The 21692-nt window shown below is 41.7% G+C and overlaps 2 protein-coding genes across 2 annotated transcripts in view; both read left to right on the top strand.

The window, feature by feature from the left end:
• LOC110972363 (NACHT, LRR and PYD domains-containing protein 14-like) overlaps window positions 1–21692 on the top strand; it is a 121406-nt gene that overhangs the window by 96754 nt on the left and 2960 nt on the right. The window contains exons 7-8 of the mRNA XM_051942067.1: window positions 14251–14424; window positions 18919–19092. Coding sequence (XP_051798027.1) covers window positions 14251–14424; window positions 18919–19092 — 348 coding nt within the window. The remainder of the gene's footprint in view (window positions 1–14250; window positions 14425–18918; window positions 19093–21692) is intronic.
• LOC127531858 (putative inhibitor of apoptosis) overlaps window positions 1–21692 on the top strand; it is a 52103-nt gene that overhangs the window by 5609 nt on the left and 24802 nt on the right. The window lies entirely within an intron of this gene.

Genomic DNA, 21692 nt, shown 5'->3' on the forward strand with positions numbered 1-21692 from the left:
CACTCAAATAAGCTGAATATCTAACACACCTCCCACAATATGTTTTCCTTCAGACATTTTTAAACAGAATCTTCTCATTTGTGTAATTTTTTTTAAATTTTGATGCAGAGATTCTGTCCGGGTGTCAAGACAAACTAAAGTCGAACCTAAAGCAGAAGTTCAAGTGTGTGTTTGAGGGCATCGCTGAACCAGGAAAGAGAACCCTTCTGAATGAGATCTACACAGAGCTGTACATCACAGAGGGAAGGACTGCAGAGGTCAATGATGAACATGAGGTCAGACAGATTGAAGCAGCATCCAGGAAACCAAACAGAGCAGAAACAACCATCAGACCAGAAGACATCTTTAAAGACCCATCTGGAAAAGACAAACCAATCAGAACAGTGATGACACAGGGAGTGGCTGGCATTGGGAAAACAGTGTTAACACAGAAGTTCACTCTGGACTGGGCTGAAGGCAAAACCAACCAGGACATCCAACTCATGTTTCCATTCACGTTCAGAGAACTGAATTTACTGACAAAGAGAAAGTTCAGCTTGGTGGAACTTGTTCATCACTGTTTAACTGAAACCAAAGCAGCAGGAATCTGCAGCTTTGAAGACTTCCAGGTTGTGTTCATCTTTGATGGTCTGGATGAGTGTCGCCTTCCTCTGGACTTCAAAAACAATGAGATCCTGACTGATGTTACAGAGTCCACCTCAGTGGATTTGCTGCTGACAAACCTGATCAGGGGGAAGCTGCTTCCCTCTGCTCGCCTCTGGATAACCACACGACCTGCAGCAGCCAATCAGATCCCTGCTGAGTGTGTGGACATGGTGACGGAGGTCAGAGGGTTCACCGACCCACAGAAGGAGGAGTACTTCAGGAAGAGATTCAGAGATGAGGAGCAGGCCAGCAGCATCATTTCCCACATGAAGACATCACGAATCCTCCACATCATGTGCCACATCCCAGTGTTCTGCTGGATCACTGCTACAGTTCTGGAGAAGCTGCTGAGATCCAGAGAGGGAGAAGATCTGCCCAGAACCCTGACTGAGATGTTCATCAAACACCTGGTGATTCAGATCACATTCAAGAAGGACAAATATGATAGAGGAGCTGAGACAGATCTGGACAGCAGGAGGATGGTTGAGTCTCTGGGAAAACTGGCTTTTGAGCAGCTGCAGAAAGGAAAGCTGATCTTCTATGAGTCCGACCTGACAGAGTGTGGCATCGATATGGAAGCAGCCTCAAAGTACTCAGGAGTGTTCACACAGATCTTTAAAGAGGAGAGTGTGCTGGACCAGGACAAGGTGTTCTGCTTCATCCATCTGAGCGTTCAGGAGTTTCTGGCTGCAGTCTACATGTTCCACTGTTACACCAACAGGAACCAGAAGGTTCTGGAGGACTTCCTGGGAAAAGACTGGAAAAACAATGACAGAGACCCTTGGAATGTGTTCCTAGAAGGAGACACTCTGGATGTGTTCATGTACAGAGTCATGCAGAAATCCCTCAGCAGTGAAAATGGTCACCTGGACCTGTTTGTTCGCTTCCTTCATGGCCTCTGTCTGGAGTCCAACCAGAGACTGTTAGGAGGTCTGCTGGGTTGGACAGAGAACCGTCCAGAAATGATCCAGAGAGTCAACAACAACCTGAGGGAGATGAACAGTGATGGAATGTTTCCAGACAGAAGCATCAACATCTTCCACTGTCTGATGGAGATGAAGGATCTCTCAGTACATCAGGAGATCCAAGAGTTCCTGAAGTCAGAAAACAGATCAGAGAAGAAACTCTCTGAGATCCACTGCTCAGCTCTGGCCTACATGCTGCAGATGTCAGAGGAGGTTCTGGATGAGTTGGACCTGAAGAAGTACAAAACATCCAGGGAGGGAAAACGGAGACTGATTCCAGCTGTGAGGAACTGCAGAAAGGCTGGGTGAGTCCAGATGTGATGAACATGATCAGTCAGTGTAGATCAGTAGTTCAGTTCTTCAGATGTTCTCCAGAACATTCTCATTATTCTCAGTGTTCCACTTGTTTATTTCAACCATCACACGTCAGCTGTGTTTAGTCTCAGATATTCTTCAGATGTTTCAAATGCTGTGAAAATGTAGATTTTTCATTTGCTTGTGTTTAAAGCTGTTAAATTAATAACTGTTTTCTGTTTCATTCTAATATTTGGTCATCTGACAGTTTTTTCTTTTGTGTTTCTTCCTTTGGCTGATGGAGGAAACATGCAGATCTACTGAAACACATGAAGAACTGTAGATGTTCTTGTCCAGGTTTTGTCACAGCATCACTTTATCACATGTTGGAGGTTCAGACAGTTTTCAGTGAACACACTAAAGTTATTATTACATGAGGAGCTTCTGAAAGCAGATTTTATTCACTCCTGTTCAGAGTTTAAAATATGATCTGAATCATGTTGTAAAGTCTGGGAGAACAGCTTGAATGGATTTGTGGTATTTTTTTGAGTTGCTCACAATTTATTCTTTTTGTATGAGTTTTTATTCATCTCAAAGATTGATAAGTTGTTTTGCAGCACTAGATAGTTCAACAGATAATTCCTCTCATTTAAACTGAGTATCTAAGTTTAGCTGAAGCAGCTGCTTTGGTCACACATGACAATGATGAGATAATATTGATGCTGAAACAGTGATTTGGTTTCTCAGACAGAGAATAATCCAGAGATCAGTGAAGTGATTCAGTCACTTGTCCAACAGTTTCTATCTAAAACTTGTTAACCTGAACATGAGACTCCTTAACTACTGATCATACAGAGACTGTTGCTGCAAAGTGTGTAAAACTGAGTCATGGAGAATTTTATTGATATCAACTCAGCTGTTTATCTTTTTTAAAAATGTCTATTTGTTTTTTAAAGAAAACAAACATAACATGGCGAACAAAAGCAAAACAAGAATAGCTCAGGTGGGACAAGACAATAACAAGTTCCAGATCAGACAGGAGTTTACATCGGCAGGCTAGGCCAGTTTAGGAAATCCTGATAGTATGGGAGAAGACAGTGTAGGTCCAATATATTTTAAGTACGGTTCCCAGACTTTATGGAAAGTGTCCACTGTTGAGTGCAACATACAGGTAATACATTCATTAGGGATACAGTTCATTTGGAGATTGTGCCACGATTTCTTTGTTGGGGTGGCGTCCTTGCTCCAACAGAGCAGAATGTTCTTCCTTGCAGCAAAAGTCAGTAATTTGAAGAGTCTTTTATGCTTACTGTTGGTAATAAGAACATCGAGGAGACCGAGTATGAGGCACATAAGGTCCAGCAGTAGTGACTTACCAAAAATAGTGGAGAGTTCATTTGTAATATCTCGCCAATACCGCTGTAGTTTAGCATGACCAGAAACAGTGAACATAATCACCAGTGTCAGTATTACATTTCCAACACAATGAGGAGGAGTGAGAGTCTGGTTTGTTTTTTAGAACAGGTGTAACATGGACACGATGTACAATTCAAAACTGAATAGATCTGGCCTGGTTACAAACAGATATATCCACAGCATGTGCCCATACCTCCCATCAGGCTGCACCGTCTATAGAGATGTCCAGGTCTCTCTCCCAAGCTTCCTTGGTGGGCTGGGCGGTTGGAGGTAGATTGGAAATAAGTGCCTCATTGAAAATAGTAATATGTTTCTTCCTAATCTAAGCTTCCCAATCACATCGGAATTATTCACAAATAAAAGGTTAAGCACCGGACATTTGGACTGAGAGGATTCTACATCAAGCCAAATGGAGGCTGGATCTTGTTTAAGCCAGTCAGCTATCACCCGTAGGTGAGCTGCAAGCTGATATAGTCTCACATTAGGAACATCTAAACCACCATCAGAAGCAGCCATTTGAAGTTCTGTCATCTTGAGTCTGGGTCTCCTTTTGCTGCAGATAAAAGCACTTAGCCAGCCTTCCAACACCTTAATAACCCTGTTTGAGAAAAGAATAGGGATCATTTGCAGTGGGTAAAGCAATCTGGGTAGAATGTTCATTTACAGTTGTTCAGCTGTTCATTTTAAAGAGGGAAGTCGTGTTCCAGAGTTTTTATGTCTTTACTCATATTCAGTTTCTCACAGACAGAATCTCAGGTTATCAGAGCAGAATGGTAGAAGTCAGACTGTTTCCAGAAATCTGATTCACTCAAAGCTCAGAGTTGTGTTTTAATGCTACAAACCCTGATTATGTGTTTGTGATGACTTTATGATGGAAATAATTCAGCTATGTTGGTTTGTTCTTTGTGTTTCTGCTGAACAAGTTTCTCAGAATCTCAAAAAAGAACGTTGAGGACAAAAGTTGACTCAGTCGTCTGTCGTCACATCAGAATATTTCCTGATGTTCATATTAATGATGTTCAGGTGTGATGTTGTCCAGTGATCAGTTTGATTTGTGTAGCGTTTGACAGCAGACTGTAAATGTTGAGTGATGGAGGTGAAGCTGACAGCAGCAGGTCCACAGCAGAGACATCATCATCTTTCTACTGGAACTGTTGATACAAAACCAACAAGCAGTAAAGTCTCAGTAAAAACAGACAGAAAATGTTCTTCTGATCCAGACGTTCTTCTGAGCAGTGGCGCTGAAAAGGGGGGAAAAGGGGGAAGGATTCTCGGGGTCCATCATTAACAGGGTCCCAGAAAGGCCCCTGATAAAATTATAATACTGACAAAATGAATATGGCACTATCTTGTTAATTTATAATCACAAATAAATATTATTTACAATGCGCTGGTAACACTAAGTTTATTTGTTTTGGAAACATTTCTCAAGGGCCCCCCCTCCCTTTTTACTAAAATGGTTCAGTCCTACTGAATCCACTGAACTGCTGCGCGCCACGGTGCTTCAGTCAGACTGAGTAGGGTGACGACAGTATGCCTCAGAAGTCAGGTAGTCAGAAACAAAAAGAAATAAAGATAAGGCAGGAAAGAGAGGCCAGTTTTTCAAAAAACAAGGTGGGTTTGGTTCATGTGGTGGAAAGTTCTGGAACATTAGCCTGTTGTTGTTTCTACTCTATCTTAACTTTGTGATTTTTAAGCTAGCTCACTTTTCTCCCCATATTAGTTCATATTTTTGAAGAAAACGCTGGAATTTTATATTTCACTGTTCACTTTTAGCAAGCTGCCCATATTTAATCAGCCCCCCCACCCCTCACCCATGTCAAAATGATGCATGTTTGAACAGACACGTCAAATGCAGCAGCAGCTGCTGTCTATGAGGCCTGTGAGCACTGTTGCCAACTCCTCAGTAAGGAAAGTCGCTATTGGCTGTCCTAAAACTCGCTCGAAGTCGCTAAATGATGTCATCGCCTATTTTGCATATTTCCCAGTTTGCATGTAATTGTAATCAATGTTGTAGGAGAGAGGAATAATGTTGTGGAAGAGACCAAAAAGTGAGTATAAAACACCCAAAATGTGTTTTTTCACTAGAGGCTAAATGCTGTGGTTTATTTTAGCATGACAGTGAAGAAACATTTTTCTTTATATGGCTCCATAAGTCTGGATGGGATCTGTAGTGACTTTGCGCATGCGCGATTCATCTGCCGTCTGGCTGCAGAGTGATGTGGGTCTCCCCCTCCCCTCCCTGGGACTGCTGCAGGGTTACTGGACTGACAGCCTGTGCTCTGGGAGGGGGAGAAGCCCACAGCAGCACCTGCTGCTTGTTGAAAACAGTAACTGCAGAATGAGCCGAGTTTTCCTATCAGAGTCTAGGCTGGCTACCACCAGCCTGAATCTCAAGTGAGATACAGGCTGGGTACCTGCTATTCATTTTCTTGTAGGGGTGGAGCAGTTTAAAATTTTCCACAGCCGTTGATTGGGCGCTGCATATGTCAGTCAGTCTGGGGCAGTTGAAGCTCACAGCCAATCGTGTCACTGCTAGCCGCTGACGTAAATGCAGAGCGACGGCAGCACCACGAAAAAGAATCATTGCTGTGTTTGCTCATGTGTTTGCTTCTTTCGCCATGTCGCCGGACGATTCTTGCCGTTTATGTAAAGTAAACATGAGGGAAAGTGGACCCCGTGTTTATGCACACTCCACAGATATGTTTGTGTCAAAAACAACGCCGACCATATCAGATAGGTTAGCGATGATGGACCTGATAGTCACCCCGGAGCCGGAGCAGTCAAACAGATGCTGCCAGCGCTGCACCTCCACACTCGGTCGGCTTGAAAAAGACTTTCCTTTATTCAGGCAATGGGAAGAGAACGTCCGGTTAAGCAGCGTATCGAAAAGACAACGTGAACCCACCCCGTCCAAGACACCGAGGACTTTGAAAAAGACCTGCCCAAACCCACCGAGTCCACTAGCTTGTTCCTTCGGAAACACGACAACAAAGGTAACGCTTCTTCTCAAACAACCCATCATGCATTGCGCGTAGTCGCTTAGTGTGCGTCATCGTCTAACTGTCCCTCCCCGTCCTGTGATTGGATCCCTGACTCAGGGACAAATTCAACCCCAGGTCGCCAGACTGCCTAGTAAACGAAATGACAATGAGTGCACAGGCAGTCTGGGTATTCCCAGACTAATCAGAGTCTCCAAAACGGCAGAAAAAGTCGCTAGATTTGTCGCGAGTCGCTTTTGACAAAAAAAAAGTCGCTAGGAGCTTCGAAAAGTCGCTAGATTTAGCGAGAAAGTCACAGTCAAATACACTGCCTGTGAACCCCCTACCCCTGAACAAGCCCCAGTACCCACAACTGAGGAAGGAGGTGAGCAACTGCAGCCGCCAGAAGAAAAGGCGAAGATTCCATGATGAGACCTCTGAAGAGGAGAGGTCTCAGGAGAGTGCAGAAACTGTGTTTCGGAACACTGTGTTTTTTACTGCTATGGACAGTATCATAAGTGACTTGGGAACTAGGTTCCAGACCACAGCAAATATTGTAAATGAATTTTCTGCTGTTCTGAAAGTTGGGCAGATTAGTGAGGACAAAATCTCTTCTCTGTGCCAACAATTGATCACAAAGTATTCTGGTGATCTTACACCAGATTTTGAAAATGAAGTAAGACACCTTAACAGTGTATACGCTTCCAATTTCCTCCCTAACTTGTCCACTCTTGAACTCCTGAATGCTATTTGTAAGCTGCAGCTCAAAGCATCTTTGGAGAAGTGTGTATTGCTTTGTGTATATTTTGCACACTGCCAGTTAGTGTTGCAGGTGCTGAGAGAGCTTTCAGCAAGCTAAAAATGATTTAAAAAAACTACTTTAGGTCCAAAATGTCACAGGAAAGGCTCTGCAGTCTTGCCATGCTGTCCATCGAAAGTCAGTTGGCGAGAAAGCCAGACTTCAAAGATCTGATCAATGATTTCACTACTGAGAAGGCTCGGCGTTGGGCTCTTGGTTAGAAAGGTTGAGCAAGGGCCAGTTGTAAATATATATTGTAAATATGTGTGCAAGAGGAAGCTTGGCTGAGCAAGGTTGTATCTGGCCTGTTATGTTTTTTCTTTATGAATGGACCTACTTTGTTTACTTAGTTTAACATCTCCAGCTGATTTTATTATTGTGCTTGTTGTATGATTCTATAGATGGTGATGAGAACTCATAAAAGGCAGTTGGCTTTTTGTATTTTATTTATTTATTTTTTATTTTATCTGTTTCTTCACAGATGATAGTTGCAATTTATTTAATGGAAGAGGTTATTTTATGTTCAAGTTTTGTATTATTCAGGTATGTAATTTAATTTGGGGAAATTTTATGCTGAAGAATGAGAATCAGTCTTGCAGTAAATAAATGAAACATTGTATTCAGAGTGTTCAATGCTTCCCCTACCAAGTAACTGTCACATTTTCCTTTTCACTGTTACGATCCAACCTCTAGGGGCTGGCTGGATGCAACAAAATAACCAGATGTTATTGGTTCAGTTTAAGGGATTTATTGCTTAGTAGTAAAAGGGAACGTAAAAGTGACAATAAACACAGGACTGGTGGATGTTGCTAAAACAAAGAACGGAATAAAACATAACCAAGGCTAACAGAGTTTAAAACTAAGCTAAACACAAAGAAAACAACTAAACTCCCTCGCCAAACTGAACTACAGAAGCAACACCCACCACCAGGAACAAAAACTAATACAATATGTGTACAAAACAAACTAAACAAAACTGGTGCCTCTGAAACTGGTGTACATACTGAGCATAGTTTACGAAAGCTCAACATACATAGTGGTTTCTACACAGAGTTGGCAAACTACCAAAGTGGAGCCTCAGTCTCCACACTAAACTAAAGCTGCCAACAAAAAGGTCAGAATGGTCCGGAGCACAGCCGCAAATGCTTCCAAACCAAAAGACCACACAGAACCACACAAAAGAGCTACAGTGCTAAGAGGCACCAGGGTGGACTGGTCAAAGTACCAACCACCAAGACTAATGGCGTGGTGGGGCTTTATAGTCAACAGTGTGGTGCTTGGCTGCCTCCGATTGGTCCGGGGAGGAGGAGCTGGAGGGTGGTCCAATCCGGATGGCCGGAGGGCGGGGAGAACCAGACGGAAGTGCAGGTTGTCATCAGCTTCATCATGAGCTGAAACGGCTGGCAGCTGGGGCTCCAAAAGACTGCAACAAGCCACAGCTGCACCCACACACAAATTTCTCCCAAACAAAAGGCCCAACAAAGCACCACCTCAAAATGAACGGCACACCAATACTGGTGGCCGTAACATCACAAATATGGGAAATAATAGTCAAAAATATCATTAAAATGCACAGTTTTATGTAAACAGCACAAAATATTTTCGCCGGCCTTATGTCCGGTGCTACGGGGGCCCAGTAAAATTTCTTTTCATGGGGTCCAAACGCCCTGGTGGCTCCCCTGTTTCTGAGAACTTTGTGAAGTCAGATGTGGGATCAGATCACACTGACAGACTGTGGACAGTATGGAGGCCTGAACATAACTCCGTCTTCTATCCTCCATCTGCAGATTCAACATTTACATTTTATGTACAGTTGAAACCAGAAGTTTACATACACTGATTAAAAAACACCTTACTTTTTCCCCCCACTGTCTGACTTTAAATCAGACTAAACTTTTCCTGTTTCAGGTCACTGAGAATAACCAAAATTATTTATTTTTTGCTCAGTGCTAGAATAATGAGGGAGAATTTTTTGGGGAGAATTTTTAATTACTTTCTTCAAAGTCAGATGTTTATGTACACTAAGATTACTTATGCCTTTAAACTATATGGGAATGCCCAGATGATGATGTCATGGCTTTGAAAGCTTTTGATAGGTTCATTGACAACATTTTAATTCATTGGAGGCCACCTGTGGATGTATTTTAAGGCACACTTCAAACAAAATGCTTCCTTGTGTGTCATCATGGGAAAATCTAAAGGATTCTATGTCCCAGATATGAATGTGTTTGGGTGCGTAATGTGTGTATCAACTCCAGAACAAAAGCTGAAGACCCTCTGAAGATGCTGGATGAAGCTGGTAAGACAGTGTCATTATCCACAGTGTAATGAGTTCTGTACCCACATGGGCTGAAAGGATACTCCATGAGGAAGAAGTCATTACTACAAAAGGAACATAAAAAACTCAGATTACAGTTTGCAAATGCACACAGGAACATAGACCTTAATTTTTGGAGACTTATCCTGTGGTCTGATGAAATTAAAACTGAACTGTTTGGCCATAATGACCATCGTTACATTGGAAGGAAAAAGGGAGAAGCCTGAGTACACCATCTCAGCTGTGAAGTACATCAGTGGCAGCATCATGTTGTTGGGGTGTTTTGCTGCAGGAGGGACTGGTGCACTTCACAAAATAGATGACATCATGAGAGAAGATTATTATGTGGAAATATTGAAGCAACATCTGAAGACATCAGCCAGGAAGTTAAAGCTTGGACACAAAGGGATCTTCCAGATGGACAATGACCCTAAGCATTCTGTTAAATTAATTACTAAGTGACTTATGGAGAACAAAGTCAATGTTCTGGAATGACCGTCACAAAGTCCTGATCTCAGTTCTGTAGAAAGTTTGTGGGCAGAGCTGAAAAGACGTGTGAACAAGGCTGACTACAAACCTGACTCAGTCACACCAGTAACTAAGTAAAATGGTTAAAAAAACAGTCAGATTTTATGTCAGACGGTGAGAAAACAAATGTTGTGTCTTTTTCTACAGTGTGTGTAAACTTCTGGTTTCACCTGTATTTCTATAAAATGGTTACAGATTCCAGGAAGCGTCCAGGTGGGATCCGATCCTCCTGGGAGAGTGAGGCAGGGGAGTAAGGACAGAGCAGAGGCAGGCAGAATCTGAGACCTCCTCCAGAGGTGAGAGTAGGTATTCATGGACAGACAGGAACGAGCAGGCAGCACGGCCAGCAGAAACTACAGACACAAGAGAGCACAGGTCAGGTAAAGCATGAGAGCTCCAGCAGACCTGTGTGTGAGCCAAAACACTAACAGCTGAAGCCACTATCTGGCAGGGTGTGGAGTGTGGAGCCGGTTTCTATTGTGGAGGATGAGGGACAGGTGTGCTGCCCGGAGTTCTGCTGATGAGACTGACTGAAGATTGAAGAAAGCTGCTGGAGAGAGTGAGGGCAGGAGAACAGAGAGAGAGAAAGAACTAAGGAGTGTAGAAGAGGAAGAATAAGGGAGGAGGAATTCAGAATTCAGTTTATGTCAAATACAGAGAAGATCAGCTGAACCACTGATGTGTCCAAATGTTCTGCTGTCAAATGCATGAAGGAAATATAAAATGTTTGCTTTCATGTTCATATGTTTTGTCATTTATGTGTCTTTACAGACTTTCTGACTGTGGACTCTCAGAGAGTCACTGTGAAATCGTGGCCTCAGCTCTGAAGTCCAACCCCTCCCATCTGATAGAACTGGACCTGAGAGGAACCAAAATCCAGGATTCAGGAGTGAAGCATCTTTCTGCTGGACTGCAGAGTCCAAACTGTAAACTGGAAGCTCTCAGGTCAGTTCACTGTTTTCAATATATTCAGTTCAAATCCTGGTTTGTGGTTCATAAATTTTCAGTGGAAGATTTGAATGAGACAAATCTATGAAGCTGATTTCCACAGAAGAAGAAGGTGATGGAAAGAATGAAAGAATGAAGAGATTTGATGTTAATCCTGTAATGAGAGAGTGGACTGAGGTCAGCAGATGTTATTGATGTGTGGACATGAATAGGTGGATGAATGTTGTGCTGACATGTGGATGATGTGTGTAGAAGGCTGACATGATGATGATCCACAATAAGAGAAGGACAAAGTCACTCTGCTGGTTTTAGAGAAAATCTGATTGATGAGGACAAAGTAATGCTGATCTGCACATTCAGAACCTGAACACATCTGATGGATCATCAATGATTTGATCTACATCTTTCATTCTTTATTCAGATTGGTGAACTGCAGTTTGTCAAAGATCAGCTGTGATTCTCTGGGCTCAGCTCTGAAGTCCAACCCCTCCCATCTGGAACATCTGGACCTGAGCTACAACAACCTGAAGGATTCAGGAGTGAAACATCTGAGTGGTTTTGTGGAGAGTCCAGACTGCATCCTGAAGACTCTGAGGTCAGACATCATGTTTTATTTATTTGCTGAGATGAATGTGATGTAAAGTTGTGGTGACTCTAAACTGCAGCCATCAGGCTGATATTCTCTGTCTTCTACTCTTCAATTCAAACTGACAGCAGCAACTAACAGTTGTTTTTATTATTGATGGAGCTGCCAGTTATTTCAGTAGTTTAGTTCATCAAATGTTAAAAACAGAAAAATGTTGATCCCAGTTTGTCAGAGTTGAAGGTGACGTCTTCAAATGTCTGGTTTTGAACCATAAACATTTTGAAACCACAAATATTCAGTTTAATGTGGTAGAAAACATAAAGTGTTGACAGTGAAGAAAGTAGAACCAGTTTGATGTTTTACTGGATAAATGACTGAAACCATGAAGGAAATGTTTCTGATGTTTTGTTCATGGACTCATCCAACAGTGGACTGATAGTTTCAGCTGTAATTGAAGCTGTTTTTCATCCTGAGAGACAGAAACTAATATCCAACATCTGCTGGTTGAACTCTTGGATGAAGCCGTGTGATGTTTTAGAAAGTGAAATGTTCAAATTAGGGATGTCCGATAACATCGGCCCACCGACATTATCAGTCTGATATTGGTGTAAAAATGCATTCTCGGTCAATGTTGTGACCGTTTTTTTTTTGCCTGTCATGAAAACTGATAAAATAATGCCTGGATTTCGCAGACATTTACCGGCGTGCAAATGATCACATCATCAAACTCTGTCCTGAAGCGTGTAAACAACCATGACGGATTTCTTTCATTTGGCTAAAAAAAACAAAGATAGGACTCATTGCCAGTTGAGTTCGTCTACCAATGGAATGAGGGGAACGCAGCTTTTGCTCTCAACCATTTAAAATCACTAGCCAATGGGAGTAGAGTGGGGGCGGGTCTTAGAAAGACGTTGAGATCCAGCTGCAGGTGAGTCCATTGTTGTCATGGTTACAGTGACGCAGTGATACAGAAATCTTTAACAAATCTGTGGATTCAGGCTATAAGCCGCATCACTGCTAAAATCTAATCACTTGGTCCTTGTGTCATTTATAACCTTCCCTGAAAATTTCATACAAATCCGTTCTTCCATTTTTGTGAGTAATGTTGCTCACAGACAAATAGACGGAAGGACAAACGTACGCTGATCGTCACATAACTCTGCTGCATTCCTTGGTGGAGTAAAAATAAATGGCGCTTTGTGTGGTTGGAAGAGTTAAACAGAGACAGAAAGCCCTTTGGTTGCTTTTGTGAAAAACTGAAGGAGTCTGGTGCTTGCTTCTGTACCGTGTGTTAAGAAAAACCTCATGCTGCAACTAGTGGCAAGAAGTGCTGCCACGCCACGAGTCTGACCCACAGAGCTGCTGTCTGCTCTGATACTGACAACTGGTTTACCGGGAGCAACAGTCACCACTGAGGTATCGGCATCAGACTGACCGGGTTTGACATTTAAAAACACGCGTGTGCTCGTTGATTGCAGAACACGACTTGTCCTTCACCAGATCTCAGCCACTTGTTAATCTGTGTAAAAAGTTGTCTGAAGATAAAAATGCTTTGTCTAAACTGTCCGTGTCAAATCAGCATGTTGGTTCCATAAATACACATGGCATAGCAGCAACATTGAAGAAAAGTATTTCTGAAAAGCTGAAAAAATGTGTGTTTTCATTGAATATTGATGAAGCCACTAGACAGAACATGGACACAATTCTTCATGTGCTTGTTTGTTTATTTGATGATGATGAACCAGAGGAACTCAACATCTAGCAACCAGACAAGTGAACACTGCCTCAATGCTGACAGAAGAAGTGAAAGATGTCAGAAAGAAAGAAGAAATAGATAAAAATAGATAGCTTACCAGTTCTTGTAGCACAGTAAATGTTTTTTTTAATTTAACTGTAGTTGTCTGTAGTAAAGTGTATTTGTTTATTTTCTTATTTGTGTCTGATTATTTCAGTTACCAATTCTTAGAGTATTTGAATGTTTTTGTTGTTATTATTTGAACTGAAATATAGTTTGCTCTTACAAACTATATTTTCATTGATTTTTATTTTTGTACTGTAGCTGTTTACATATTTCAGAATAAATAGTGCACATATTGTTTAAAGGTGAATCAATGTCCTTTTTCCATGTCTTTTACTTATTAGTTGCTAAATAATATATTCACACCATGTTGTAGTCAGATGGAGTACCTACCACCACCTACTGATCTTTGTAGTGTTGCTATAATCTGCATTCTGAGGTTCTGAATGCAGATATTTCCATTTCTTATTAATTAGCTAGATTGTACCCCGACCCCCACCCAAAAGCAACAAAGTTCAGATTTTGGACTATTTTTCACTTGAAGCTCTCCAAGTGTGTCTGCAGTAACAAGCTTGCTGTGCCTGACTAACAACATGTCTGTGGTTTGGAAGTATTTCCAAGTCCACATATATCGGTATCGCTTGATGTCGGAATTGGAAATTGAGAGTTGGACAATATTGGCATATCGGTTTTCTGCAACAAAGTCAATATCAGACATCTCTCGTTCAAATCCAAGTTTCCTTGATTGGCAGCAAAATTTGATATAGTTGAACAGCTGAAGTCATTTATCAGGAACAATGGGTTCTGTTGGACTGTTTGAAGCTGCATCCTGTTGGCTTCAGCTGTTTGGAGTTTCCATTTTCTAAACTTGGACATTCTGAAGCTTCTTCATCTCTGAACTCATGATGAAACTCTGAATGATTTCAAGCAGGACCTTTGTCTCCTCAACTCACATCTTTTATTCTTTATTCAGATTGTGGAGCTGCAGTTTGTCAGAGATCAGCTGTGATTCTCTGGTCTCAGCTCTGAAGTCCAACCCCTCCCATCTGAAACATCTGGACCTGAGTGAGAACAACCTGCAGGATTCAGGAGTGAAACATCTGAGTGGTTTTCTGGAGAGTCCAGACTGCATCCTGAAGACTCTGAGGTCAGACATCATGTTTTATTTATTTGCTGAGATGAATGTGATGTAAAGTTGTGGTGACTCTAAACTGAAGTCTTCAGGCTGATATTCTCTGTCTTCTACTCTTCAATTCAAACTGACAGCAGCAACTAACAGTTGTTTTTATTATTGATGGAGCTGTCAGTTATTTCAGTAGTTTAGTTCATCAAATGTTAAAAACTGAAAAATGTTGATCCCAGTTTGTCAGAGTTGAAGGTGATGTCTTCAAATGCTGTTTTGTTCCAGCAACATTTTAAACCGCAAATATTCAGTTTAATGTGGTAGAAAACATAAAGTGTTGACAGTGAACAAAGTAGGAGCAGTTTGGTGTTTTACTGGATAAATGACTGAAACCATGAAGGAAATGTTTCTGATGTTTTGTTCATGGACTCATCCAACAGTGGACTGATAGTTTCAGCTGTAATTGCAGCTGTTTTTCTTCCTGAGAGACAGAAACTAATATTCAACATCTGCTGGTTGAACTCTTGGATGAAGTCATGTGATGATTTGGAAAGTGAAATGTTCAAATTAGGGATGTCCGATAACATCGGCCCACCAACATTATCAGTCCGATATTGGTGTAAAAATGCATTCTCGGACAATATCGTTATTGTTTTTTTTTTTTTGCCTATCGTGAAAACCGATAAAATAATGCCTGAATTGATGATGATGATCACATCATCAAACTCTGTCCTGAAGCGTGTAAACAACCATGACGGATTTCTGGCGTTTGGCTCAAAATAAAAAAGACAGGACTCATTGCCAGTTGAGTTCGTCTACCAATGGAATGAGGGGAACGCAGCTTTTGCTCTCAACCAAACTAAAATCACTAGCCAATGGAAGTAGATGTCACGGCCGAGTGGGGTATGTGTCTCAGATTAAAGCCTTTAAAATAGAATTAAATTGGGAAGTTTGAACTGCAAAACAATTTAAACCGACAACGCCACCTAGTAAGGGACTCGGACCCGTTTTAAAAAGAGGTTCTCAACCCAGAGGTGAGCAGTGCATATCAGCAGAGGGTCAAACAATTTTTCTCTATTTCAAGCAATTTATTGATCCCAAAATAACCGTTAAAAATAACAATAAAAAGTTAAGCAGACTAAAAGTTCTTAAAATCAAGTCACTACGGAATGGGTGACCATTGGGCTCGTAATGCGGGGCCTTCTCTCTGACGGGGGTTGAGGGGAGCCTCTTCAGTCCTCCGGGGCCACGGCGCTGCGCCTCGCGATCACGCAGGCTGGGGAGCCTGGGAGAAAGAGAGGATCTGCCATTGGGGGAAGTAATAACAGGACCCACGCGTATCCCTCCCGTGTGTGGCGACTCAACGGGTCTGGGCAGCAATATCCAAGCCGCCCAGTATGCCGCAAACACGCGTTGAGCACCGCCGTGCGTTCCAGACCTGGCCCCCACTTTATGGCTCCTGTGCGTCTCTCTCTCGCTCTTCGGTCGTCCTGTCTCTGTGCCGGTGCTGTGCGCCCTTGCCTCAGCCTAGTAGTCCGCCCTGATGCTCGTCATACACATACATTCACCGTCGCTTCTGCCCGGTTATCTATTGTGCTGCCCCATGGCACGCTGCCGTTCCCCGCTGCTTCTGCCGCCGCACTCCCTTCTGTCTGTCTGTCTGTCTGTCCGCGGCTCGCCATTGCGGCTCACACCGCCGCGCGCCCTGCGGCTTGCCCGCTGCCATGCTGCCTGTTCCTCCGCTGTCCTTCCCGGCTTTCTCCTCCTAGTCTTCATCTGATTGTCCCTTTTGTTTGCCGTCATTGCCCCAGATTCAGCCCCGTTAATCAAGCTGATTGGCACCAGGTGCGCTCAACCAATGTCCACAGTCTGTTCCGATACACACTGGCAGGTAGTGGGTGTGGCCTAAACTCATTAGAAACAAGAAAAAAAAGAATATGCACACAAGAAAAACACCACAACAAAACATGCAATATAGGAAACTAACACAAAAATCAAGCAATAATTTCACAACAAATTATATAAGAAAACCACACACCAAATAATCATGCCAATAAAGATAATCACAGTAAATAAAAAAGGCCATCTTCCCACAGTAGGGGCGGGTCTTAGAAAGACGTTTAGATCATAGACTGTATATATAATGGACGTAGCATCTGGCTCCAGAATTGAAGCCAACCCGGAAGTGTCAAAAACTTGCAATATCCCGCCGTCCGCTAGGGTTGGCTCCAAAAAGCTTTTGCTCCATAGACCCCAATTCATTTTTGGAAAAAATAAAATTTGATAGACTGATTTTCTACAGCTCAGGATTTTTTTCCTGTTAGTTTTCATGGTCAAAATGAGAGATCAGGTGGCCGATCTTAAAATAAATCAATATTGAATTTTAAATAAATCGTTAAAGTTGGCGGAGCCAGGGGGCGTGGCTGTACTTGATAGACAGCAACAGAAGCCTCTGCGGTAAAACGTGGGCGGGATAAGAGAGTTCTCAGCCAATCCTGCCCCTAGTTGCTCTCCGGTCCAGCCTGTTTGATGACGCTTTTTACGTCACTGGCTCCAAAAAATCCAAAACGGCGACCAGGAAGTAGCAAAATCTGGGCTTCATTTTCTCGCCGTTGAAACCAACGGGTGACGTCACGGTTAGTTTATGCCTGGTTGAGATCCAGCTGCAGGTGAGTCCATTGTTGTCATGGTTACAGTGACGCAGTGATACAGAAATCTTTAACAAATCCATGAATTCAGGCTATAAGCCGCATCACTGCTAAAATCTAATCACTTGGTCCTTGTGTCATTTATAACCTTCACTGAAAATTTCATACAAATCCGTTCTTCCATTTTTGTGAGTAATGTTGCTCACAGACAAATAGACGGAAGGACAAACGTACGCTGATCGTCATATAACTCTGCTGCATTCCTTGGTGGAGTAAAAATAAATGGCGCTTTGTGTGGTTGGAAGAGTTAAACAGAGACAGAAAGCCCTTTGGTTGCTTTTGTGAAAAACTGAAGGAGTCTGGTGCTTGCTTCTGTACCGTGTGTTAACAAAAACCTCATGCTGCAACTAGTGGCAAAAAGTGCTGCCACGCCACGAGTCTGACCCACAGAGCTGCTGTCTGCTCTGATACTGACAACTGGTTTACCGGGAGCAACAGTCACCACTGAGGTATCGGCATCAGACTGACCGGGTTTGACATTTAAAAACACGCGTGTGCTCGTTGATTGCAGAACACGACTTGTCCTTCACCAGATCTCAGCCACTTGTTAATCTGTGTAAAAAGTTGTCTGAAGATAAAAATGCTTTGTCTAAACTGTCCGTGTCAAATCAGCATGTTGGTTTCATAAATACACATGGCATAGCAGCAACATTGAAGAAAAGTATTTCTGAAAAGCTGAAAAAAAGGGTGTTTTCATTGAATATTGATGAAGCCACTAGACAGAACATGGACACAATTCTTCATGTGCTTGTTTGTTTATTTGATGATGATGAACCAGAGGAACTCAACATCTAGCAACCAGAAAAGTGAACACTGCCTCAATGCTGACGGAAGAAGTGAAAGATGTCAGAAAGAAAGAAGAAATAGATAAAAATAGATAGCTTACCAGTTCTTGTAACACAGTAAATGTTTTTTTAAATTTAACTGTAGTTGTCTGTAGTAAAGTGTATTTGTTTATTTTCTGTTTTCTTATTTGTGTCTGATTATTTCAGTTACCAATTCTTAGAGTATTTTAATATTTTTGTTGTTATTTTTTGAACTGAAATATAGTTTGCTCTTACAAATTGTTTTTATTGATTTTTATTTTTTGTACTGTAGCTGTTTACATATTTCAAAATAAATAGTGCACATATTGTTAAAAGGTGAATCAATGTCCTTTTTCCATGTCTTTTACTTATTAGTTGCTAAATAATATATTCACACCATGTTGTAGTCAGATGGAGTACCTACCACCACCTACTGATCTTTGTAGTGTTGCTATAATCTGCATTCTGAGGTTCTGAATGCAGATATTTCCATTTCTTATTAATTAGCTAGATTGTACCCCGACCCCCACCCAAAAGCAACAAAGTTCAGATTTTGGTCTATTTTTCACTTGAAGCTCTGCAAGTGTGTCTGCAGTAACAAGCTTGCTGTGCCTGACTAACAACATGTCTGTGGTTTGGAAGTAATTCCAAGTCCACATATATCGGTATCGCTTGATGTCGGAATTGGAAATTGAGAGTTGGACAATATTGGCATATCGGTTTTCTGCAACAAAGTCAATATCGGACATCTCTACTTCAAATCCAAGTTTCCTTGATTGGCAGCAAAATTTGATATAGTTGAACAGCTGAAGTCATTTATCAGGAACAATGGGTTCTGTTGGACTGTTTGAAGCTGCATCCTGTTGGCTTCAGCTGTTTGGAGTTTCCATTTTCTAAACTTGGACATTCTGAAGCTTCTTCATCTCTGAACTCATGATGAAACTCTGAATGATTTCAAGCAGGAACTTTGTCTCCTCAACTCACATCTTTTATTCTTTATTCAGATTGTGGAGCTGCAGTTTGTCAGAGATCAGCTGTGATTCTCTGGTCTCAGCTCTGAAGTCCAACCCCTCCCATCTGGAACATCTGGACCTGGGCTACAACAACCTGCAGGATTCAGGAGTGAAACATCTGAGTGGTTTTCTGGCGAGTCCAGACTGCATCCTGAAGACTCTGAGGTCAGACGTCATATTTTATTTGTGTGCTGCATAGGCGTCAGTTTGGGGGGCGGGGGTGGGGGGGGGGGTGGGGGGTGGTGATGTGTCCCCCCTACTTTTTGTCAGGGGTCATTTTGTCTCCAACACATTCAAATTCTTCACATGTAAGCCGTTGTAAACCCAGTTATTTTCAGCAGTATAGAAAATTCCGACGCTCCTGAACGCACCATCCGCACTCGGCCGAGAGTTGCACAGACATGCAGCACACCTTCGTGAGGTTAAAAAAACGTGCAGATGCTAAATTTGCGCCCTTGCCAAGTGGAAGCTCCGACCAAAGGCGTGCAGGAGCAAAATTTCGGCCCGGGAGAATAGCGGCCCACAGACCCCTCTACCCACATGTACCGATAGCTTAATAGATTGAGCCTCCACCTTTGGTGTGGTGGTTGTGAGTTCGAGCACAGTTTGTGGCATTTTGCCGCCGTTCTTCGACATTTTTTCAAAGTGCTGTGGTCCCCCCCCCCCCCCACACACACACACTTTTAAAAACAAACTGACGCCCTTGGTGTGCTGAGATGAATGTGATGTAAAGTTGTGGTGACTCTAAACTGCAGCCATCAGGCTGATGTTCTCTATCTTCTTCTCTTCAATTAAAACTGACAGCAGCAACTAACAGTTGTTTTTATTATTGATGGAGCTGTCAGTTATTTCAGTAGTTTAGTTCATCAAATGTTAAAAACTGAAAAATGTTGATCCCAGTTTGTCAGAGTTAAACGTGACGTCTTCAAATGTCTGGTTTTGTTCCAGCAACATTTTAAAACCACAAATATTCAGTTTAATGTGGCAGAAAACATAAAGTGTTGACAGTGAACAAAGTAGAAGCAGTTTGATGTTTTACTGGATAAATGACTGAAACCATGAAGGAAATGTTTCTGATGTTTTGTTCATGGACTCATCCAACAGTGGACTGATAGTTTCAGCTGTAATTGAAGCTGTTTTTCATCCTGAGAGGCAGAAACTAATATTCAACATCTGCTGGTTGAACTCTTGGATGAAGTCATGTGATGTTTTAGAAAGTGAAATGTTCAAATTAGTTTTGTCCAACAATATCGCCCCACCGACATGATCAGTCCGATTTTGTGGTAAAAATGCATTCTTGGTCAATATCGTTATCGCTTTTTTTGTTTTTTTTGCTTATCACGAAAACCAACAAATTAATGTCTGGATTTCACCGACATTTACCGGCGTGCAAATGATCACATCATCAAACTCTGTCCTGAAGCATGTAAACAACCATGACAGATTTCTGGCGTTTGGCTCAAAATAAAAAAGATAGGACTCATTGCCAGTTGAGTTCGTCTACCAATGGAATGAGGGGAACGCAGCTTTTGCTCTCAACCAAACTAAAATCACTAGCCAATGGAAGTAGAGTGGGGCGGGTCTTAGAAAGACGTTGAGATCCAGCTGCAGGTGAGTCCATTGTTGTCATGGTTACAGTGACGCAGTGATACAGAAATCTTTAACAAATCTGTGGATTCAGGCTATAAGCCGCATCACTGCTAAAATCTAATCCAAAAAAAAGTTGTCTGAAGATAAAAATGCTTTGTCTAAACTGTCCGTGTCAAATCAGCATGTTGGTTTCATAAATACACATGGCATAGCAGCAACATTGAAGAAAAGTATTTCTGAAAAGCTGAAAAAAAAGTGTGTTTTCATTGAATATTGATGAAGCCACTAGACAGAACATGGACACAATTCTTCATGTGCTTGTTTGTTTATTTGATGATGATGAACCAGAGGAACTCAACATCTAGCAACCAGAAAAGTGAACACTGCCTCAATGCTGACGGAAGAAGTGAAAGATGTCAGAAAGAAAGAAGAAATAGATAAAAATAGATAGCTTACCAGTTCTTGTAGCACAGTAAATGTTTTTTTAAATTGAACTGTAGTTGTCTGTAGTAAAGTGTATTTGTTTATTTTCTATTTTCTTATTTGTGTCTGATTATTTCAGTTACCAATTCTTAGAGTATTTTAATGTTTTTGTTGTTATTTTTTGAACTGAAATATAGTTTGCTCTTACAAACTATATTTTCATTGATTTTTATTTTTTGTACTGTAGCTGTTTACATATTTCAGAATAAATAGTGCACATATTGTTAAAAGGTGAATCAATGTCCTTTTTCCATGTCTTTTACTGATTAGTTGCTAAATAATATATTCACACCATGTTGTAGTCAGATGGAGTACCTACCACCACCTACTGATCTTTGTAGTGTTGCTATAATCTGCATTCTGAGGTTCTGAATGCAGATATTTCCATTTCTTATTAATTAGCTAGATTGTACCCCGACCCCCACCCAAAAGCAACAAAGTTCAGATTTTGGACTATTTTTCACTTTAAGCTCTGCAAGTGTGTCTGCAGTAACAAGCTTGCTGTGCCTGACTAACAACATGTCTGTGGTTTGGAAGGATTTCCAAGTCCACATATATCGGTATCGCTTGATGTCGGAATTGGAAATTGAGAGTTGGACAATATTGGCATATCGGTTTTCAGCAACAAAGTCAATTTCGGACATCTGTAGTTCAAATCCATGTTACCTCAATTGACAGCAAAAGTTGATAAA

This window comes from Acanthochromis polyacanthus, chromosome 22 (assembly GCF_021347895.1).
Source record: "Acanthochromis polyacanthus isolate Apoly-LR-REF ecotype Palm Island chromosome 22, KAUST_Apoly_ChrSc, whole genome shotgun sequence".
NCBI classification, from domain to species: Eukaryota; Metazoa; Chordata; class Actinopteri; family Pomacentridae; genus Acanthochromis; species Acanthochromis polyacanthus.